The sequence below is a fragment of the Phyllopteryx taeniolatus genome, chromosome 9 (assembly GCF_024500385.1).
Source record: "Phyllopteryx taeniolatus isolate TA_2022b chromosome 9, UOR_Ptae_1.2, whole genome shotgun sequence".
In the NCBI taxonomy this organism is placed as follows: domain Eukaryota; kingdom Metazoa; phylum Chordata; class Actinopteri; order Syngnathiformes; family Syngnathidae; genus Phyllopteryx; species Phyllopteryx taeniolatus.
Window position 1 is genome coordinate 22,579,747 of NC_084510.1, and position 24,460 is coordinate 22,604,206.

Below are 24,460 nucleotides of genomic sequence, written 5' to 3' on the forward strand. Positions count from 1 at the left end.
CTATTATTGACTTTGCCAAAGCATGAAGGCACTGCTGGTCACATATTTAACCCATCGCACACTTTTATAATAAAGGAGTAAGGACACATATCATTTACTGTGAGCCACATGTCAACTGTCAATTAGTTTTTAAACAGTAACATCATTCAACTTCCATAATTTTTTTTCCTACAAATAAATCAACAGCATATCCCGTCAAAGCTCTCACTGACCAATCACTTTCCTCTGATAGTCCATTTAATGGATTCCATATAAAATTACTATGCACTGTTATAGCGGTATTTAACAATATATTTATTATCATATGTATTGCTGCACCCCTCATGCTAAGTTATGTAATACTGTATTAGAAATGGCTGTCAGTATGGCACTTGTCCAACACAGCAAACAACAACCACAGTCATAATGTTATCACTCAGAAATATTTTTGGAAAAGGTGTTGTGGATCACATGAGATGTGTAAGCGTGGTGTACACTGAAACAACATTTTTATGGCTTTTTATTTTTTCAGTCACGAGTCCTACACACAGAGTTGTAAAACAATTTAAACGACAATTATTTTTGAAGCAAATACTCATCAGCGAATGTCCAAATTGGAGAGCTTTTATTTTCTAAGTCACTAACGTCCAGCTTAAGTCTTTGCTTTTACGGAATCTTATTGTAAGAAATGAGCCTATATAAACTGTGAGACTCAATACAGTGCTCACGACTGACTGGCTGAAAATTGTCCTAATAAATGTTTAAAAAGAAATGTTTCTCTCTTCTACAGTCACCTTACTGAAGGCATGTAGTGTACTACTTCAGCAAATAATCATACCAAACAGCACGACTCCAAAATTGTGAAATTCAGTGTCAAATTCATTACCTTTGCAGCTTGACCGTTTATTTGTATGGAGCCACCAAGTCCACCTAACGACTTGTGTTAACAGACAGTGACCTGGGATCCTTAGGGCTGTCGGTTTTGCATTCCAAAGGAATGATACCATTCCTGGTTTGGAGCATGCCTCTAACTTGGAGGATAATTACTTGAGTTTTTCCCACACCAACTCAGGCTAGTTCTAGCCTTACTGCAGGAACTGATGAAGCCTGCTTGGATAAGAGGTGAAACGTCTTCGAAGACAACCAGAACAGTCCAGATGTGATCAATTCAATACCCTGAGAATGAAACGACCTGGATGAATGGGAATATTGACAGGCAAACATTTGGGTTTCCACATATAACAAAATGAAATAATAAATATATTGTTAAAGTAATACCTCTCTAACAAGTTAGGGAATATTTTTCCTACATTTTTCATCTCATAAATAATATTAATTAATAATGTGAATAGTAACAGAACAGGCAAAACAGAAGTGATGAAACATTCAGCAACTTATTGAAATAGTATTGTATTTTTTTTAATGAGCACCTACATACATGACATGGAAAGAAATTTTAGTGTTATGGCATCGTAATACATGTCAAATAGTTGTTAATCAACATATAGGGGACGAAAGCTCGCAAGAAGCTTGCGCTTCCTGTGATAATTACAGTTTATCACTTCCACGCCTTGAATTCATCAGACTCTGTGGTGATCTCACAGTGACTTGAAGAGGACGTGTGATCAGGTTAATCCACTTATAGGTCTACGCCTGTGTTGCCCAACCATTATTGGGTTCAGGCACATGCAATATTTTACATTGGAAAACGTTATCTATGTACTGAAATAATGATGATCTCATATCTTGCTCTGTGTGAAATCTGGGCATATTGTAACACAGTGGTAAACAAGCCCCTTTTGGAATGTTTTGCAGCCATCAATTTCAAAATTTGTGAATATTTGCAAACAAACGATAAAGTTTATCAGTTTGAACATTAAAAATCTTGTCTTTCTAGTGTGTTCCATTGAATATTGGTTCAAAAGGATTTGCAAATCATTAAATTCTCCTTTTATTTACGTTTTACACAGTCCCAACTTCATTGAAATTGGGGTTTATACATACATACATACTATTGGTGTGACGATTCATTCATTATATCGATATAGATATATATCGATTTAGATTCCTAAGATCCAATTGGATCGATCTGTGCTCAGCAAGTTAGCCTTCCGGACGTAAATATCTCGATTGAAATCGTTTTAAAAGATAATCAACGGATTGTATCAATACTAGGAAATGCCCTGGATTTACGCGCACTATGGTGTGCATATGTTGTATTTCCACCCACTGAATCGTTCACGGCTGTGGCTCAGTAGGTACAGCGGGCCGTCTAGTGACTGAACATTGATCAACATTGTCCCAGATTATCGCGCTACTCGTCACTTTAAACCGCATACACTCCTTGAAGTCTCGGCGCCCTTTGCACAATGGTCATTGCACCGGACTATTGCAATATTAGTCATTCAAACTGCTCTAAGTGCTAGAGGACTCTGCATCTTTTGCACAATTGTCAAAAAAAAAATAAAAAATGTACCGGCATTACCAGATAACTATTAACCCTTTATTGCTCAGTGACTGTTTTTTTGTCAATGTCTTTATGTCTCAAAAGTGTCTGTTGTCGTACTAGAGCGGCTCCAACTACCGGAGACAAATTCCTTGTGTGTTTTTTGGACATACTTGGCAAATAAAGATGATTCTGATTCTGATTCTGAAGGGTCCCTGGTTCAAATCCCACCTCTGACTGTCTGCATGTCAGTGTCCTTGGGCAAGACACTGACCCCTTATTTGCTCCCAGTGGGCATGGCAGCAGCCACCCTTTGGTGTGTGAATGTGAGGCTTTGTAAACCGCTTTGGGCACTGTGATGGTGTAGCTCAGGGGTGTCAAACTCATTTTAGTTCACAGACCACATTCACCCCAATTAGATCTCAAGCGGGCCGGACCACAATATTTGTGGCTTAAAAATCCATAAACAACAACTATTCCAAATTTGATTTAGTTATTTCGGAAAATATTCATTTATTCGTTATTATCTTGTTGCAAATCATATGAGCAGTCTCAAATTTTTAACCAAAAATTATTTAAACAGTATTATGAATCAGTGAGCGATGCAGTTATGCATCCTTTGTAAATGTATACATCAAAATTTAAGTTGTGGCAGTGCATAGAAAAAAAAAAGATTCCATCAAACCAACCTCTTTTAAAGTGAAGCTTTTGACTGAAATTTTGTAATATTCAATTTCTTAACACAGTTCTACTGGAGGCATTTATTTTCACAGAATTGTAGTGTGAACACTACAAAACTTGGCACCGTTTGGCCTTCACATGTGCATCATTGTCATTTAAGTCAGTGCACCCTCCAGTTGACAAAATTAGCAACAAAAGTTACTTTTATTGAAAAAGAGCAGTGAACGTGTTCTCCATCTCCACGGGCCGGATTGGACCCCCTGATGGGCCGGTTCCGGCCCGCGGGCCATATTTTTGAGACCACTGGACTGTAGCTAAAGTGCTATTTAAGTGCAGTCCATTTACCATTTTACCATTTAAATGAACCAATATCGTCCTTGAATCTAATCGGCAACCACGAATCGTGTTACGAATCGAATTGTTGTTATAATGAATCATTACACCCCTAATACATACATACAAATGTTTCATTTTAGTTCAGTACTCTTCAACAGATTTATAAAATATATCACTTACGTTGGACATCTGTCGATTATTGGCATGCAATGATAATAAACATACATACACATCAGCAGAGCCGGGCCTACCCAATGTGGCATGCAAGGCGCGAGTTTATTGGTGGCCCTCCTTTTGCGATTTGTGATTTACATACGCTTAAAAATGAAATCTAATAGCGTTGTTTTAACACTGACTTGAATTTATACATCACCCAATTAAAAATAAAATGCAATTTAAAATAATTTAATTATTATAATTTAAAAGGAAAAATGTAAACATTAAAAACCTCATAGGTACATGTCTACTATGCATGTATAATATATAATGTAATTTTTCTGACGTAAATAATAGCATAGATTAGGCCAATGTATATTCCAAGTGAGTATGTTTAATCTCCACAAATAATCTATAATAGCTAAAATCCCTCCATGCCGTGAGTCTACAGAAATGTGCCTAGTTGAGGCTATTTCCTGACAAGCAAGTTATCAATTTAACACTACACAGTGCTAAATAACTGGAGTTGGGGGGGGGGGGGGGCAATTTTCATGATAAGCACCTTTATTTCGGTCATTGAAAATTGTTTTCTTTCTTTTTGTTTCGCTTGTCGGCATGAGTCACCCTTCAGAAAGCATTGACGAACGTGGCTCATTTATATTCGTGTGGTGCTTTGCATTGACCATATTTGGTTGAATTTGGGTGTGTAGAGGACACGTGTGCACTTACCGAAGTCAAGTGTGATTTATCAGGGTAAGATTTCCTACAGGCGTGGGTACGCACGGTTTGATAGGTCTGATTTTTGTTTGTCATATGCCATTTTTAGCTTTTGTGCATACTTACACTTTTAGGAAGACACTTACGCACTCTTTCATAATTGAGGCCCCAGATACTGTAGGTACGACTGCATTAATAAGGTCACTTGGTTTGGGATTACAGGATTTGACTTGACTTGAGGTAACCTGTGACTCTATTTAAAGACAAAATTACTTTTCACTTGCTGGAGACTTGAAAGTTATGTCTTTTGACTTTCTTGTGACTCGATCCCATCTCTGGTGCGTGGTGTACATTTTTCTTGAATGACACACACTTTTATAAGGGCCTGTTGTGCTTTTGAACTTTTAATAAGTCACAATAAGGAGCTCTGGCATCTTAATGAAAGTCATTGCATACGTTTAAGTCTTATGTACAGTATGTATGTATCGACAACGCCTGAAGTCCGCAACCTGGGTGTCATTCTGGACTCCTGTCACATGTTAAAGCCGTCACCAAATTTACCTTTTTCCAACTAATAAACATCTCCCGACTCAGGCCGGCACTCTCCAACACCGTTGCAGAGACACTCATCCGTGCTTTCCCCACCAGCCGTCTGGACTACGGCAATGGAGTCCTGTTTGGGGTACTAAGCAATCTCTTTCAAACTCCTCCTCACCTAAAAATCCCTCCACTCCCTGGCCCCCCAGTATGTATTGGCGCTCCTCCACCAATGCGCTCCATTCCGTCGCCTGCAGTCCTCAAGCATGGGTCTGCTCACCATCTCATGCACTAGCAGATGCACCTTTGGGGACAGAGCCTTCAGTGTGGCAGCCCCCACCCTGTGGAACTCCCTACCCTCAGAGATACGTGACTCCCTGACACTGGACTCATTCAAATTGGCCCTTAAAAGCCATTATTTGCCCAGGTCTTTGCCCCATGGTTAGCTACAGTACCTTTAAGTTAGCCAGCTGTGCGGTTAGTCTTGTCTTTTTTTTTGTCTGATCTGTAAAGCGTCCTTGGGTGTCCTGCTATATAAATCCAAATGATTAATAGTATTATTATGTTACATGAACTGTGGTCACACCAAATGCTTGGCCTCTGGCAAGTAACACGCTATTACTTTGCTTTGACTTTTGATGCAAACGTGGATCGCATCTGCTTATTTAACTATGATGTTCAAATCAAAACCTCCTGAAGTCATTTCATAGTATAAAATTCATAAAGAAATGGCTCATACAAACACGAACCCATCTGTCACCAAGATTCCATAATATGGCAATACCTACAAGCGGGATTTCCAGAGGAAGTAGCTTGCGTTCATCTGCTTAGTGTCCAGAAATTGTCACGAGCAAGCCTTCCTAATCTTCAATCCTCACAAATTGGATTCACACCTCGGACGTAATTGCGAGGCATTTAGTAGGCTGTCTGTGCATTGCTCGGGGTCTGTGCACACATTAAAGGTGACTCCTGTCCACCTCAATTGCCATAGTCTTCAAAGGTGATTACAGTAGCTACATAGGAGGTCACAGGTCAAAGATATCAGCTTGCCTGTGACGACAAAGAACAGAGCCATTCAGAAGCTGTGCAGAACCATCATCAGTAAATACAAGGGAACCATTTCTATGGGCAGCCATAAATGCCCACACCCGTGATACTATACCACCATCAAGCTTCACTGATGAGCGGTATGTTTTGGATTATGAGCACTTCCTTTCCTTCTCAATATTTTAACAAATTCTCTCTTTCCATCAATCTGGTACAAGTTGATCTTTGTCTCATCTTTCCATAGGATGCTGTTCCAGAACTGTAAAGGCTTTTTTTTCCAATGTTTGAGGAGAAATTGTTAATTGCAGAGTTGTGATACAATACAGTAAATGCTGATATACAGTACCTAAGATACCTTCCTTTTCAGAATCAGTTATAATCAAAATGTCATTATTTAGTTAGCTTAGTCATATTCCTAAACAGAACAAAATCCTTACTATGTAATGTAGAATATAATGCTTTAGGGCTGTAAAAAAAATTGGCTAATTCGACTAAGTCCACCTCAAAAATTGGTCAATGCAAAAATATTTGCCTCGAGGCAATAAAAAGTATTAATAAAAGCATAGGCCTATTTGCGACACCCGGAACCATTTGGCCACTCTTCATGTTTACCGCACGGACATTTGTTGCAAACCGACGCACTGTTTTGCGGGTGGAAAAGCATTTCCAAAAACAACAGAGGAGTGTCTGTAAGTGATTTTAAGACACTATTAGATGTGCAATGTACAGTACATACAGCATGATGTATGAGTGAGTGATGTATTTTACCTAAAATGGTAATCGCTAGTGTGCTAATGTTAATCACGAATGTAACTGTTTAGCAAAAGCAAAAAAATATATATATATTTTTACTAAATAATTTTTTTTTTTTCTTGGAGCGGCGATTACTTGAGTACACGACAAAATATCTGTAGGATAATCGATTCTGAAAAGATTCGATTGTGACAGCCCTACTTACCGGTAATTAATTTTGGATCTAGTGTGCCGGCTTAGTTGGAATTCAGGATGGAATTCCTCATTCCGACCCGTCATTTGTGGGTCTGTTTCCACCGTGGCGGGTACATGCACACATGTATCCCTCCCCGGATCCCATGTAGTGATGGGCATGGCAGTTCTTTTGAGTGTTCGGAATCATTCGAATTAGTTCTTTAAAAAAGATTCGTTCAAAACATCAGTTGACCGAATCGTTCAGTTCTTTTGCACAAAATCATTCACCTGCTTCCTAATTCAGTTAATGATCCATCCCTGAGATTCACGTTCACTCAACACGTTCAGCAAAGGACTATGCTTTTTTGTTGTCACGTATTGTAAACTAGGAAAGGTGGGGAGATTTAAAATATGAAAAAAAAAAAAAAAAACTGAAGCTAAATGATCTCTCTCAGCAAGCTCTCGAACACCCGGCTTCGGTTGCCTCGTGAACATGCGTGCAGCAAGCTCAGCTACTGAACATCCGTCCGCATCCCTTTACATCCAGCTTGGGTCTCGCCGGCCAGCGTAACTTCCGCATTCCACCGCGGTGGACAGCATCGCTGACACCAGCATCTGCCACCCGGCCTTCCTCCTCACTCACCTTACTGTTATTATCATCTGATTAGTGGAAAGTGTCTGTGAGTGTCTTGAGAAGCGCTATATAAGTTTAATGTATGATTTTTATTATTATTATTATTATGAAATAAAAATCTTTAATAATCGCATTAGAGACACAGAGGGAATGATATGTATGTGTACGTGTATACATATATTATTAATTTTCAGTTATTTTAAATAAGTGTGCTTGGTTTCTTGTGCTTGACTGACTCAACATTAGCCTTTAGCTTGAAGAAACGGCTGCTAGTGAAAGCTATCCCCGCGAAGACGTCAGGATTTGCGGTTAAAATCGCTCATGAGTCCGTTCACTGCGTAGTACGCCGTTCCTTACGCAAACGAATCACTTATCGTACTAGTACATCGCTCTTTAGCGGATCACAGACGAAGAAGTTCAACGAACGAATCACTTGCGTCTAACGGATCACAAACGATAAGTTCAACGAACCAATCACTCTTCAGTTCTTCTGTTCTTCAGTACACCAGTTCACTGAACGAATCACTCTTCAGTACACCAGTTCACTGAACCAATCACTCTTCAGTTCTTCAGTACACCAGTTCACTGAAGCAATCACTCAGTTCACTTAACTCTCTCCCCCGTCTGCACCCTGGCTCCTCATTGGTCATTTGCTGAAGATTCAGAAATGAGTGACAGAACGCTGCAGCAGTTCCGTTTCCGCTCCCAGCCGACTCGCTCGCCTCAGGGCGGCAGGCGGTGGCCAAACTAAAATAACAAATCATTTCATAAACTGATTCAGTTCAGTTCATTCACTAAAAAAATGTGTTGTTCTGAATGAAACGTTTGCGAGCAAAACAACACTAATCCCATGTTGGCTGTGTGAGCAGAGAGTGACGGCACTTGTTTTAGAGCTTTTATTTGAGCATTTCACCGTTGTGCAATTTGTATCTTTGCAAACTAGACAAAGATATATGTAACTGTTAACACTCATTTCCGCCATTATAGAATAAAATAAGATGTATATGCGAATTAACTATTGCCAACTGTGCATGCACAAATGACTGCAGGAGTTACCTTTCGATATAAGCTGTATTTTTAAAACCAAAACATTTCAATAGGGACTTACAATGGCTCTACAATTCACCTTGCCTGATGGGCTGTATCATTCGACTCGAGATACGTTAAAGAAACACACAGGAATATCAGTGCATGAATGATGCCTTCACATACAAGTAAGAAATATCAATATTAGACTATTATATTAATATTATATATTAATATTAGTTCGATTCTGTGAACAAATAGTAACTTAGCAACAACTCATTTTATGAACTGTACCACCACAATAATTCCTGAACAGTCATGTCACTCACATAACTCCCATGTCCACAATTAGTACAAACCTACTATACAGTATCCCACTTTACTTCATACTACCATGCAGGATTCAAGGGGGCCCATCAATTTACAAGTTAATGCCTTCATTAAAAAAATGTAAACGGTTCCAACTAATGTATTTAGTTATAATTTGATTCATTGCCTCTTTTGAAAGCAACTACATTGTTACCTAAGATCGAGTTCAGTCCCTTGTATAAAGTCAAATATCCTGATGCATGTTTGGATTATTAAAAAAAAAAAAACGTCAACTCACTTTGTAATGTTTGCTTCAGCATTTACTTCAATTTCAGCTGTTTGCAAATGCCCAGTGGAGATGGAACTTTTCAATACCTAGTAAATATGACTAGTTCATCTATCCATCCATCTATACCTTCTCTGTACCCCTTATCCTCACTATGGTCACGGGTATGCTGGTGCCTGACTTTGGGCGAGAGGCGGGCTACACGCTGAACTGGTCGCCAGCCAATCGCAGGGCACAAATAGACAAATAACCATTCACACTCACATTCACACTTAAGGGCAATTTAGAGTCTTCAATTAACCTACCCTGCATGTTTTTGGAATGTGGGATGAAGCCAGAGTACCCGGAGAAAACCCACACAGGCACGGGGAGAACATGCAAACTCCACACAGAAAACCCGGAGCCCAGATTTGAACCCGATGACCTCAGTACTGTGAGGTGGCTGTGCTAACCAGTCGGCCACCGTGCTTTCTAACTTTTATTGTATTAAACATATGCAACAATTTTGTTGTGATAATTACGTTTATATTATGTTGTATAATTATGTTTGATATGATTTAACAGCTTTAATCATATTAAACATCCATTGATGGATGGATGGATGGATGGATGAATGGAAAATTGTGGCTAGTAAAAATGAGTGGCCTATGACTCTGGGAAACCACTAGCCACACTGGCTGGTGAGGAAAAAAGTTAATTTCATGCCCTGCATACATACACACATTCATACATACTACCCATACAGCACATACCTACATACATACAGTACATACAGTATATACGAACACTATACTAATGATTTGGGTTTGTGGGCCATCGGCTTATAGTAGCTGAGCTGTAAATGAGATTGATAGACAAGCTTGGAGCTGCTCAAAAGCTTGCAGCAGGTGAGAAGTCACACGTTAAATCACAACACTTAAATGAGATTACCTGGCCACTTAACAGCGACGCGAGTGGTGAGCACACTTGGGCGGATATAAAGTGTGGCAGGATGTAATGTACCAACAGCAAACGGAAAATGGGCATAAGCTTTGAGTAGGTCAGGAAGAGGCATCATATAACTGACTTGGAATATGAACAATGAAGCACATTTGTCAATGGTTATTGAGTACCACCTTGTAATGGTGATACCTACTGAATGCTGATCATGACCCAATTTACCGTATTTCCATTAGAGCTGAAACAATTAATTTAGTAATCGAAAACTAATCGATTGTCAAATCAATCGACAACTAGTTTGATCATTAATTAATCGTCAGATGAATTAATCAGAGCCATGGTTGAACTTAAAATGGTCCAAATCCTCTGATTTCAGTCTCTCAACAGTAAATTTTCTTTGGTTTTGGTAGTCCTCTACGAAAGCAGACTGATTATATTTGTGTTTAGTCCAAATAAGACATTTGCAAACATTCGTTTTTACTTTAGAAAACAATGATCATTTTTGCCGATTTTCAGACATGTTATGAAGCTAATCAGGAACTGAATCCTAATCAATTTATGGAAAAAAATAATATTCAGTTTATCCTATGATGAAAATAATCAACTTGCAAACAAACAATTTGGAGCCGTAGTATGAATAACCTGTAACTGACGTGTAGTTGAACCTGAATCAGCTTTAAGAAGTGTACATCAGGCTAGTAGCCTTTCGCATTAATCAGTACCCATGTTTCAAAAAGGTCGATGAATATAACATCACTCCCTCTCGTGAGATATTGCTTAATTGTCGTTTATTTGGTTTTGTTCAATCATTATACAATACCAAATAAACAACAATAATCAGTTAAAAAGCAGTAATCTGAAAAAAATATTTTGCAATAAACTTAAATGCAAAATAAGTTTTTATCTGATTATGCGACTAGTCGATGGAATAATCGAATGACTAATCGATTTAAAAAATAATCGAGAGCTGCGACCCTAATTTCCTTCATATGAAAATCTTTTGAACTGAAGATGAATGTGCGGGGGTGCTAAAAAAATTTTTATCGATTAGTAATCCAGACACCATGAAGCAGAGTTTAGAAGTATTTTTGCAACCAGCTCATGTCCTTCTTCACTAACATTTATACGAGCTGCTTCCAGCTTCTCCAGAGTGTAAGACGCGATCAACTTTGACAGCTAACAAAGGGCAAGAGGCAATATTTTAATAAGAGGGCTATGGTGACACATAAAAACGCTTTGTAGGTCACTGTGTCACACTGATGTAAACATTAAATAAGTGAACACTTTCTCTCTGGCTAGTCTTGACAGAGCTTTTTTAAATCCTGACAGGATCTGTACTCTAATCTCGAGTGGCCCAGACAAATTCACCTCTAATGCTTCCTTTCCTTCTCCTGTCATGCGGCCCATTGATACTCAAGCTCACACGTCGGACTGCAGCCTAGACCTCCGCTCAAACTGTATAGGAATTTAGAATGAATTACCTAATGTGGCAGGCTGCTCATACAGTGAATAAAAAAGATGTTCAAAATTGATGCCAGGTTTTTGTGATATACAAAAATAAATAAATCATTATTTCTTCCACCTCGTCTCAGGCCCCAGATCCAGCATCATGCTTTTAGGTTGTTTTTCTTCAGTGGGACCTGGGGCCTGGTGGAAGGAATTATGAAAAGTTACAAATAACAGTTAGTGTTAGAACAAAACCTTTGGGCCTATGCTAGAAAGCAAAAACACAGACGGCCGAATGCCGAATATTTAATTACAGTATGTTAGCACCCTTTCTGTCATGTTGTAATGTTGGGTTGACTGATTAGAATACATGACTTCACTAGAGAATATTTTTGAAGATACTCAATATACAGTACACAAGTATATAAAGCAAATGAACAAGTCATTTAAAGAGACACATTGCTCCATCTTGTGATCGGGTATCTTTTTTTTTTTTTTTTTTTTTTTTAAACTCGCTGATCGGCCCCAAAAATCCTGATCATGTAAAGCCTACTTTTTACAATAACTTGAACAATAGTTGAGCAAACTATTATCATTGACTTGTACACCCTGAACTGGTTGCCAGCCAATCGCAGGACACATACAAACAAACAACCATTTGCACTCACATTCACACCTACGGGCAATCTAGAGTTGTCAATCAACCTACCATGCATGTTTTTGGGATGTGGGAGGAAACCGTAGTACCCGGAGAAAACCCACGCAGGCACGGGGAGGACATGCAAACTCCACACAGGCGGGGCCGGGGATTGAACCCGCTCCTCAGAACTGTGAGGCAGACGCTCTAACGAGTCGTCCACCGTGCCGCCTCATAGATGACGTAAAAACATTTATTTTTAAGTTAAAACATGCAGGTAATAAAATGTTTTTAAATGTATTTGTAAAATTGTTGATATAACAATCTTGTATTTCATTATTTGCAATAATTGAATATACAAATTTTTTGATTAGAGAAATTGTAACAAAAATAAATACATAAATGAATAAATACATTTATTTAACCAATTTGTGGAAAAAGTGGCAAAATTTATGCGACTCTAATTTTTCGGTGGATCAGATTAAAGAACAGAGCGTCCTACCACTCTAAGCAACACAATGACAAACATGTTCTTCTACTAATAGCGGTCTACAAATAAAAGTGAGCATTATTATCTTGATACAGCCTTGCAGATATACCTAATGTTGTGGGCCATGAGTAATCATATAGAATTAAAGAAGAAAGTCATTGTCTTCAGTGAATTGTGCTGTTTTTCAAATGTACTGTAATGTTACTGGAGTCCAGTAGAACGAGCAGGATGGTGAAAGACAAGGAATTGCAGCACCTCCAAGGGGCCAAGACTGAACTATCAAGTAGAGGCATGGCTGGCTCTCTATTCATTTCATGTCTTGTAATTTTATGATCCGATCAATATAACGTAGAAAGATATATTACTGAATCAACCGTACATATGTATTGTACCAGAATTATATATATATATATATATATAATAACAGCACCACTTTAATGATTTAGTTATTTATTTGAGATGCCCTCAATTATAACTAAGAGCTTGTAAAGTTGTAAAGATTCATAATCCAAGTATTTATTTAATTTTAGAGGCTAAAACGAGACAGGCTTGTTATTACAATAAGTGTACATAGATATATTAAAGAGACATGATGGGTTTAAAATAGTTTTGACTAGTGAAGCACCGAAATGAAAATTCTACACCAAAATTGGAACTTGGGAGCCCAAGGCCAAAAACCGAAAGCCGAAGCACCGAAAGAACTAATCAAACCGAATTTGTAAGAAAGTGACATGTTAATTCATATCTGGTTGCCGATCCCTTTGTTTATCTAGTTGGCTAGCGTTTTCATATATGTCATTATTTTCTTCTCTAGACAGGTACTAATTTTCCTGCTATTTTGCTCTTTAAAGTTGGCTAATCTCCGCTATAACGCGGTTCCAGCCAGACCTATGTGACTGGTGTACTGTGTACTGGACCGCCCAATCACTTATTTATTTTTATTTTTTTTAATTTTGAGAACCAGTATGTAACCTACGCTGGACTTATTTTTGTATGTAATATTATTTATGTTCGTAACCAACACAAGGCAAAGTCAACCCCCAAAATGTTTTAAAATTAGTTTTTTTCCATTGCATAAAAAGACATTAAGAACCACATACAACAATTGCACTACTACAGTTTAAACAATTACAGTGAATATTTTATGGACAAAACCAAAATAATCCTGTGTGTATTTTATTGTGCATCATGTAGACCCTCAACAGGATAATTGATCAAGAAAATAGATGAAGTGAATCTAAGCTTGATTGGTTGGTTATTTTTCTTGTTTTGCTTTTGCTTTTGCTTTTACTTCTGCTTTTGTTTATTGGAAACTTCCTGTTCAAAAAGTAGTCAAAATTGGAGATCTATGCTGATCACCATAGTGACCATGCTGCATTTGTTATGTTCGGGATCCTCTATGAACTCTGTCTGCCCTAAGATGATCTCCCGTCATTTGGCGTGTGTAAATGTCTGAGACTCCACTTGTTTCAATGATTTCCTTGTTATATAGATGTAGCACAAGGCAGGTCTTTTGCTGGTGTGCAGAGAACTTTCACTCTCTGCAGGGATAAAAGAAAACAATATTATCTGTACTAATTGGCTCAAATACTCGCCGTAGATATAATGCTTATATACAGTATGCAAGACACCACACATGACAGGGAAAAATGTCAGCAGATGTTCTTACTGTTCTTACACCGTTTTTTTTTTTGTGTTTGTTTTTCAGCAATTGGCTGTTTGTTTGTTTTTTACAGTATACATCAGTACTTTTTATTTTGTTTCTGTTTCGTCAGCAACATGAAAAACCTAAGAAAAAAAACAATTACAAAAATGTAACTCTGTGTAACCTGAATCTTAATGCCGGACCAACCCACAAAAGGTTGTTTTAAATCACCCAATATGACACATACTGTAAAACACTCCGGTCCATATTAGGCTTAACAACACTCAAAATGGGCTAAAATGATGTGACTTATACATGTGACAAGGGTGACCTGCAAATCGTTCTTTTTAATTCTTTTCCCAGCATATTGCCCCTATTTTTCTGCATTTTTTTTCCCCCCAAGCACGCATTGACAGTGTTGAGCTGTTCCACCACAAATGCCCTTAGATTGTTCTTACCTGTCTTTAGAGTCCCAGGAGCGACACTGAAATCATAGAGCATCTTCAACAGCAGTCGAGCGGTGACGACAGAGCGAGCACTCCTCCAATTGTGTAGCCCCACCACGGGTATTCGTAAGTGTTGTTGAGTTGGAGTGGTGTGGATTTGACAAAAGTAAATATCAAAATGCACTAAAAGAAACCAGAAGATGAGAGAGATGAGGCCAAGTAAGAATAGGAAGATTTTTGGATTCAGGGTATTTTGAGGATTGCATTATTTATAGGCTTTACACGATCAGGATTTTTGGGGCCGATCACCGATCGCCAATCTCCGATCAGCAAGTTTAAAAAAACGATAATCAATCACCGATCCGATCGCAAGATGGAGCAATGTGTCTATTTAAATGACTTGTTCATTAACTGTATATACTTGTGTACTTAATTGCTCAAAATATTATATTCACAATAAATCATGTATCTTTGTTCATCTATTTATGCCAGTGATGCAGAGTGACAGACAGAACAAATGAATGGTATTCTATTAGATGGCAGGAAGTACATACAGTAATTAATGTATCCACTTTTTGTGAGATTTTGTTTGTTGGTGTTCCGTGAGATTTTTCAATTGTAAAATATGTTCCTTGGCTCCATAAAGGTTGGAAATCACTGCTCTCGTCAGATCGTGTATTCTAATCAGTAAGGTCAAACCATTTTCTTTTCTTTATTGTAATTAAATTACTTTACCCACACCGAAGATTCGACAGAACGGCAGCATGTTTACGTACAACCGTTAGTGCTAGCACTAGCTTGCTAGGCTACATAACGTTTTTGTTGCCTGCTTGCGAGCCGTATTGTATTAAAAGTACAACTCCAATACCAATGAAGTTGGTACGTTGCGTTAAACATAAATAAAAACAGAATACAATGATTTGCAAATCATGTTCAACCCATATTAAATATAATACACTACAAAGACAAGATATTTAATGTTCAAATTGATAAACTTTATTGTTTTTAGCAAATAATCATTAACTTAGAATTTTATGGCTGCAACACGTTCAAAAAAAGCTGGGACAGGTGGAAAAAAAGACTGAGAAAGTTGAGGAAACACCTGTTTGGAACATCCCACAGGTGAACAGGCTAATTGGGAACAGGTGGGTGCCATGATTGGGTATAAAAGGAGCTTCCCTGAATTGCTCAGTCATTCACAAGCAAAGATGGGCGAGGTTCACCTCTTTGTGAACAAGTGTGTGAGAAAATAGTGGAACAGTTTAAGGACAATGTTCCTCAACATACAATCACTACATGTAAGCGGCAAGGCCGAAAACCAACATTGAATGCCCGTGACCCTCGATCCCTCAGGCGGCACTCCATCAAAAACCGACATCAATGTGTAAAGGATATAACCACATGGGCTCAGGAACACTTCAGAAAACCAATGTCAGTAAATACAGTTCGGCGCTACATCTGTAAGTGCAATTTGAAACTCTACTATGCAAAGCAAAAGCCATTGATCAACAACACCCAGAAACGCCGCCGGCTTCTCTGGGCCTGAGTTCCTCTAAGATGGACTGATGCAAAATGGAAAAGTGTTCTGTGGTCCGACGAGTCCACATTTCAAATTGTTTTTTTAAATTGTGGACGTCGTGTTCTCCGGGCCAAAGAGGAAAAGAACCATCCGGACTGTTATGGACGCAAAGTTCAAAAGCTAGCATCTGTGATGGTATGGAGCTGTGTTAGTGCTATTGGCATGGGTAACTTACACATCTGTGAAGGCAACATTAATGGTGAAAGGTACATACAGGTTTTGGGGAAACATATGCTGCCATCCAAGCAACAGCTTTTTCATGGGCGGCCCTGCCTATTTCAGCAAGACAATGCCAAACCACAACAGCGTGGCTTCGTACTAAAAGAGTGTGGGTACTAGACTGGCCTGCCTGCAGTCCCGACCTGTCTCCCATTGAAAATGTGTGGCGCATTATGAAACGTATAATACGACAACGGAGACTGCTGAACAGCTGAAGCCGTACATCAAGCAAGAATGGGAAAGAATTCCACCTACAAAGCTTCAACAATTAGTGTCCTCAGTTCCCAAACGTTTATTGAATGTTGTTAAAAGAAAAGGTGATGTAACACAGTGGTAAACATGACCCTGTCCCATCTTTCTGGAATGTGTTGAAGCCATAAAATTCTAAATTAAGGATTATTTGCTAAAAACAATAAAGTTTATCAGTTTCAATATTAAATATCTTGTCTTTGTAGTGTATTCAATTAAATATAGGTCGAACATGATTTGCAAATCATTGTATTCTGTTTTTATTTATTTTTAACACAACGTCCCAACTTCATTGGAATTGGGGTTGTATGTGAACATACGTCAAGCAAGCCTTAAACAAGGACGTTTGTTTAAGGCTTGCCCCCTGTTCTGCGCACCGGTGACCATTTTGTCCTTATAATACAGTCGGCGCGATCCACTCTTGTTGTCGTCGCCACGGTAACGAGTGTATCCGGTCACATTTGAGTTGACAAGATAAAGCCCAATGATTGTAAAAAACGGGATGCGGTGGTATCGGAATACAAGATTTTCTTTCAGTAGTCTGACAGTGCAATCGTGACAGAGCAAATTTGTCTTGTAGTCTGATCCGGGCATTACGTGTTGTCTGTCTCAGTAACACCGCCGACATGTTTTTTTTAATGACTTTATTGGTCGTCAGATATTTACAGTACTGCGTCAAAAGACACGCGACAAGGCTAAAAATAAACTAGCTTTTGGATTAACATATACTGTGCACGATGGCGACGCGGAGTCAATGTCTTTTGCGCAACCGATCTAGGACGTCATTGATCAGATCGGCGAATTATGACATTAAAGCTGATCAGCCGATCAGCATAAAATACTAATTATCGGCCGATACCGATCAGGCCGATAAAATCGGTGTAAAGTTTAATTATTTACTATAAATTCTGATAGTTGTTCAATAGAATTGTATTAATTTAATCCTAATAATATATCCTCGTCATTTTATTGTGTTTCCCTTGGCTGCACTTCTTCCAGTCCATGAATGTGGATGATAGATTTTTTTTTTTTTACTATATCCCATCTAATTTGACCTCAGTCAATTTCTCAAAAAAATTTCATTCACCATTCAAACCATAAAAATAAACTACATACAGTAGACAGTATAAAACAATCCTGAGTTCAATTTGGATAAGTACCAAATTGTACACCTTCAGGGATACCCACCTCCTTTCCACTCAGATAAATGACACATTCGTTGAGAAATAACAATGAGTAAAAATGCCCAGTATTGTAATGTTATCCAAAAAAAAAAAAAAAAAAAACTAAGTGGATGGTTGAATTTTCAGTCTTCCATTTGCCACAAAATGGGATCAAAATCAGTTTGCTAGGTTTCAACCAACTTGTTTTGTCATGACTTAAAGTAAACTACAATTCACACCAGTCGGATAAGCCTTGGAGCAAACGATCCTGCTTTGTCACTAGTTAGTAGAACATATGTTAATAGAGGCTTAACTTCTTTTCTAATACTTACAATGCAGATAGCTGGTGTCAGGTACTTCCAGCAGTATTTCATAAAAGGCCACGGCTGATAGCCAATCATGTCCTTTATGTTATCATACAGACGATCTGGCCCTTCAGAAAATATCAGAATCAGAATAAGAATCATCTTTATTTGCCAAGTATGTCCAAAAAAACACACACACAAGGAATGTCATTCAATAGCATTGTATGCTCAGAAATTCACAGGAGAATCCTGTGTGAATTCAGCCATAGCTGAATTTGGTCCATGGAACCAAATGAAGAGTGCTTACCATAAACCCATCCGATGCAGCCAGACTCAAGAATGGCAAAAACAAGAATAGTCATTCCACTGCAGGAGTAATGGTCAAACAGCTGGAAAAGATAGAGGCCTCCCTGAAAATTAAAGAGCACAACAATGTTGCCATCGCGTAATTCTCGTCTCTTTGCCCCCAATATACAACATGAAGATTGATTACTCACCTCTGTAGCAATTATAAGGCCTGCACAGAAGCTTGCAACACTAATTGCAAGAACAAGGAGCTTGCGTCGACATTTATTTCCAAGGATGGAAGGGAACGCATCAACAATGTTAATGACCAGCGCCTCTAGATAAACAAACTATGGTGACAACACAGATTGTTTTTTGTTATTGCAATGTATTTACTTTCAACTGAACAGAATGTTTCGAATCCAAGCTGATTTTACCTGGCTATCTAATCCTAAAAAGACGATCATGGCAAAGAAGCAAATGGCCCAAAGTTGTGGCAAGGGCATCAGAGCCACAGCACGAGGGTAAGTGATGAATACCAGACTCGGACCTGACAAGACCACGACCACAAATAAGTCATTGTCACTTGACAGCTATTAAGCTTTGACTCTAAATGCATTGTCAAGCATCCTTACCTGATTTAGCCACCACGGATATGTCCACACTTTGCTCCTTGGCCATAAACCCAAGCACAGAAAAGATAGCAAAGCCGGCCACAAAGATGGTCAAGGCATTCAGCAGACATAGAGAAATACTATCCCTTTTGGGCAAATAGAACAAAATTAGTCAACTGCTCTTACAAAAGTGCCTACATTTTCAAAGTAGAAAACTTAGTTGCAGGTGCATCAAGGCCGTTATTTGTATATCATTTATTTAATGATATTATATTAAACAGGCGGCACGGTGGTCGACTGGTTAGAGTGTCTGCCTCACAGTTCTGAGGGCCCGGGTTCAATCCCCGGCCCCACCTGTGTGGAGTTTGCATGCCTGCGTGGGTTTTCTCTGGGCAATCCGGTTTCCTCCCACATCCCAAAAACATGCATGGTAGGTTAATTGAAGACTCTAAATTGCCAGTAGGTGTGACAGGTTGTTTGTTTATATGTGCCCTGCGATTGGCTGGCAACCAGTTCAGGGTGTACCCCGCTTCCTGCCTGATGATAGCTGGGATAGGCTCCACCACTCCCGTGACCCTTGTGAGGATAAGCGGCTCAGAAAATGGATGGATGCAGTATATTAAACAGTGACAGTTAATCCTAGTATTGAAAACAAATTATGTAATAACTATCCATCCATCCATCCATTTTCTGAGCCGCTTCTCCTCACTAGGGTCGCGGGAGTGCTGGAGCCTATCCCAGCTATCATCGGGAAGGGTACACCCTGAACTGGTTGCCAGCCAATCGCAGGGCACATACAAACAAACAACCATTCGCTCTCACAGTCACACCTACGGGCAATTTAGAGTCCTCAATTACCACGCAGGCACAGGGAGAACATGCAAACTCCCCACAGGCGGGGCCGGGGATTTCCCCTGGGTGAGAAAAGTGCCCTTTCAGCTGGGTCCCTATTTTTTCATTCAATATTTGAAAAAATATACCTCCTCTGTAATCAATTCCACCTAAAAGTATTATGATATCTGAACTGCATTTGTTAGAGTTCTTCTGAGAATTGTGTTCCTCGCTGATTCTCGGCTCACACCAGCAACCCCGTCTGGACAGTCCCTCCTCCTGTTACACGTAGTACCCATGTGGTGCTGAGGGCAGAGTGAGCACCAGGCTAAACCACTGCAGAAACTCAGACAGACGGGTAGGAGTGTTTGTGTAATGCCTGACATTGTAGTTCTTAACATTGGAATTTTATTCATTCAAATTTGCTAGGCTTGTTAACAACACTTCTCAGTGTTGTGTCAAATTTATGACATTTTTATTTTCACTTTCTAGTACTTTAACATAATTGATCCATCATATATGCAGTGGTTGCATTGCCATTTACAGTATTTTAAACTTGGAAATTTTACAAAATTTCCCAACTAAACATCCCATAGAAGGTTTCCCTACATTTCCATACAGATCCTCAGCGGAAGGACTCATGAAGTCTTCTAAAACATTCTGACTGTTGCGGTGACCTTGGATTTAAGAAAGCAGAGTTTACCAACACCTGCACTGGACATTGCACCCCAAATCATGACTGCCTGTGGATATTTCACACTGGACCTCAAGCAGCTTGGGTTCTGTTCTTCACCCATCTTCCTTCAAACCCTCGGACCTTGATTCCCGAATAAAAGGCACACTTTACTTTCACTGGAAAAGAGGACCCTGGTCCAGTCCTTCTTCTCCTTGGCCCAATTGAGATGCTTCCTATGTTGGCTCAGAAGCGGCTTGACCCGAGGAACGCGACAGTTATCGCTGACTCTTGCCTCATTCTACTCTTTCTGGATCTCTGCTAGATTCTTGAATCTTGTCTGTTTGATAATCCGCTGAATTCCTCCACTTGGGGCAGGATCTCATCCCCGACCTGGAGAAGGCATGCCACCCTTTTCCGACTGAGGACCAGGGTCTCAGATTTGGAGGTGCTGATTCTCATCCCAGCCGCTTCACACTCGGCTGCGAACTGTTCCAATGAGAGTTGGAGGTCACGGCTTGATGAAGCCAACAGAACCACATCATCTGCAAAAAGTAGAGATGCAATACTGAGGCCACCAAACCGGACCCCCTCTACGCCTCGGCTGCGCCTAGAAATTCTATCCATAAAAGTTATGAACAGAATCGGCGACAAAGGGCAGCCTTGGCGGAGTCCAACCCTCACCGGGAACGAGTCCGACTTACTGCCGGATATGCGGACCAAATTCTGACTCCGGTCGTACAGGGACCGAACAGCCCGTCTTTTATCAGGGGGTTCGGTACCCCATACTCCCGAAGCACTCTCCACAGGACTCCCCGAGGGACACAGTCGAACGCCTTCTCCAAGTCCACAAAAGACATGTAGACTGGTTGGGCGAACTCCCATGCACCCTCGAGGACCCTGCCGAGGGTGTAGAGCTGGTCCACTGTTCCACGGCCAGGACGAAAACCACACTCCTCCTGAATCTGAGATTCGACTTCCCGACGGACCCTCCACTCCAGCACCCCTGAATAGACCTTACTAGGGAGGCTGAGCAGTGTGATCTCCCTGTAGTTGGAACACACCCTCCGGTCCCCCTTCTTAAAAAGGGGGACCACCACCCCAGTCTGCCAATCCAGAGGCACTGTCCCCGATGTCCACGCGATGTTGCAGAGGCGTGTCAACCAGGACAGCCCCACAACATCCAGAGCCGGGCTTCTGCCTCACAGTTCTGAGGACCGGGGTTCAATCCCGTGCCTGGGTGGGTTTTCTCCTGGCACTCCGGTTTCCTCCCGCATCCAAAAAAACATGTGTGGGAGGTTAATTGAAGACCCTAAATTTTACGTAGGTGTGAATGTGAGTGCGAATGGTTGTTTGTTTATATGTGCCCTGCGATTGGCTGGAAACCAGTTCAGGGTGTACCCCGCCTCCTGCCCAATGATAGCTGGGATAGGCTCCAGCGCTCCCGCGACCCTTGTGAGAATAAGCGGCTCAGATAATGGATGGATGGATGTTTTCAAATTGCAGTTACTGAATTGACTTGTACTGTATTACTGAACAGAAACACTTGTTTTAGTTAGCTTAACATGTGATTCATTTCTCACTTCTCAGAGAAGCCCAGTGAGCCAGCTACGGTAAAATTTGGGTATCAAAAGGTGAATTCAGTTACAGTAAATACATTTTTGACCGATTTACATCATTGAATTTTTTTTTTTAAGTTACAAAAAAATAAAGTTTAAAAAGTCACTGAAAGTGTTGAATTCTCAAGGAGTCCACATTGTAGACAGTATTATAAAATGTAATCTACTGAAAGCGGACACCAGTGTTTCTCTCTTTATGAATGGCATGCAGTGGGTTTCATTGAGGAGTGGCTGGCATAACCAGTGCGGGAGTTGGTTCTTTTTCTGGGATAGGAGGAAAACTTTAAATAGGGCACAGATTTGTCCTTTCAGATCTTTATGTACTACAATAGCAATTTAGTATGAAATGTATTTTAAGAAAATTATAAGTCATATTTTAATGCTTGCTCTTGCGCTCTCTCTCTTTCTGTCTTCAGAGGCGGGTGAGAAGGTGCGACCCACCTTACCGTTATACTCCCAGGAAATTGCAGTAGAAAGAGCTGTTGCAAGTCAACAGGATTCACAAATCCACTTCACTGCCAGACACCACAGCACTCACATGCTAATCCATAGGAATCAAACCCTCCAATCATTCAATAGAGACTGATCATTCACACATACCATCTGCCTCATCACCGTAATGTAACGTTGTCCGTCTGCTTTCATCCAGCAAAGTTTCCAACAAATCTACAGGCAGGTCAATAAGCGTGACCCACATCACCTTTGTGCTCCCATGTATTTTAATGTTAACAAATTTAAGTTCACCACTGCCCAAGTCGTATTTACCACAATGGCTTCTGTAATTGTAATTCACAACTGTAGGGGGAGCCGTTTACCTGAGTAATTGAAGTAATATCTAGCACTTGTTCTTACAGACCATTCCAGTGGGGTATTTTTTCCAAAAGCATTTCTTATAACAACAGCAAAAAGCTGCAATGCATCAGGTATCTTCCCAAGTTACAATAACCAACCATATGTTATCAATGTAGCCTTTATGTGGTGGAGAACATCCATCTATCAATTTTCTGAGCCGCTTCTCCTTACAAGGGTCGCGGGCGTGCTGGAGCCTATCCCAGCTATCATCGGGCAGGAGGCGGGGTACACCCTGAACTGGTTGCCAGCCAAACGCAGGGCACAAACAAACAAACAACCATTCGCACACACAGTCAGACCTACGGGCGGTGGAGAACAGTGGGTGTTCAAAATGGACCCAGTGTTCCTCAGTATGACACAGTACAGTAGCCTACTAAAACAGTAACAATTAAATCGTTACTCTAATACCATAGTACACCCAAGTCATTTTTAACTTACTGTCACAATAGCACAAAAAAAATACCAACACACCTGCAATTTTATTTATTTATTTATTTTATTTTTTTATGAAGTCTGTGTAAATCGTCAACCAAGTCATGATAATCTGGGTCGAATCGAGGCAACTCGACTTCTTGTTTGGTGAATTTGTTTGTTTGTTTTCTTTTGTTTTTTTTACTAGTTTTCTGAAAATGCAACAAAAAAAAAAAGACATGCAATTATGCCAGGCTAACAATATAAATTATGATAGCCCTTTTAAACATTTATTTATATTTTTAAATGTTTTTACTAGGGATTGGGCTCACTCTCTAAATCCTGATTCGTACAGTATATAACAAAATACTGCATATGAGAAAATATATAATCATTAAATATGATAACAAAAATGTCACAATAGTGTCCACATCCATACATAATGTACTTCCCTCTTCCCAGCCACTTTGTCCAGCTCTTCCCCGGGGACTGGAACAGTTTACCAGGGAGGTGTCCAGGAGGCATCCTAACCAGATGCCCGAGCCAGCTCATCTGGCTCCCCTTGATGTGGAGGAACAACAGATCTACTCTGACTCCCTCCTGGATGAGTGAGCTTCTCATACTGACCTCACCTGGGACCTGTTTGCACGAGACGAACCTACCGGGAGCATAAAGCCCCCCAAAACTGCGTTCCTAGGATCATGAAAACTCACAAAAACCTCCACCGCAATAAGGTGACGGCTCGAGGAAGGGACAATGTATGCTGTATACTAGGGATGGGAATTGTTAAGAATCTACTTTACGTGGAACGTCATCTGTCAAAACCCGTAAAACAGGTTAGTGGAATTCCTGCGTATGCTGCAATAACTAGCATAATTACAGCCTCACTGTACAGCTGCCGTTTTTGGACAAAAGTTAAATACATGTGACTTTATTTATGCATGACAGAATATGATATGATATTCCTATATATTAA

General features: G+C 39.9%; 1 protein-coding gene across 4 annotated transcripts; it reads right to left on the bottom strand.

The window, feature by feature from the left end:
- Nucleotides 1–58: 58 nt before the first annotated feature.
- LOC133483209 (sodium- and chloride-dependent GABA transporter 2-like) lies at nucleotides 59–24,271 on the bottom strand. Of its 4 annotated transcripts, none has more exons than XM_061784078.1 (9): nucleotides 24,117–24,271; nucleotides 23,924–24,045; nucleotides 19,120–19,244; nucleotides 18,922–19,034; nucleotides 18,697–18,834; nucleotides 18,507–18,609; nucleotides 18,227–18,327; nucleotides 14,697–14,867; nucleotides 13,148–14,134 (listed from the first exon to the last, which is right to left on the bottom strand). In XM_061784078.1, the coding sequence occupies exons 1-8, from the start codon at nucleotides 24,153–24,155 to the stop codon at nucleotides 14,742–14,744; spliced, it is 867 nt and encodes a 288-aa protein (XP_061640062.1). In that variant the 5' UTR covers nucleotides 24,156–24,271; the 3' UTR covers nucleotides 13,148–14,134; nucleotides 14,697–14,741. The 4 variants fall into 4 exon arrangements, with proteins under 4 accessions (XP_061640061.1, XP_061640062.1, XP_061640063.1 ...); XM_061784079.1 differs by having other exon boundaries at nucleotides 14,697–14,806; nucleotides 14,840–14,867; nucleotides 23,924–24,255; XM_061784077.1 differs by lacking the exon at nucleotides 13,148–14,134 and adding an exon at nucleotides 59–1,155 and having other exon boundaries at nucleotides 23,924–24,255.
- Nucleotides 24,272–24,460: the final 189 nt, after the last annotated feature.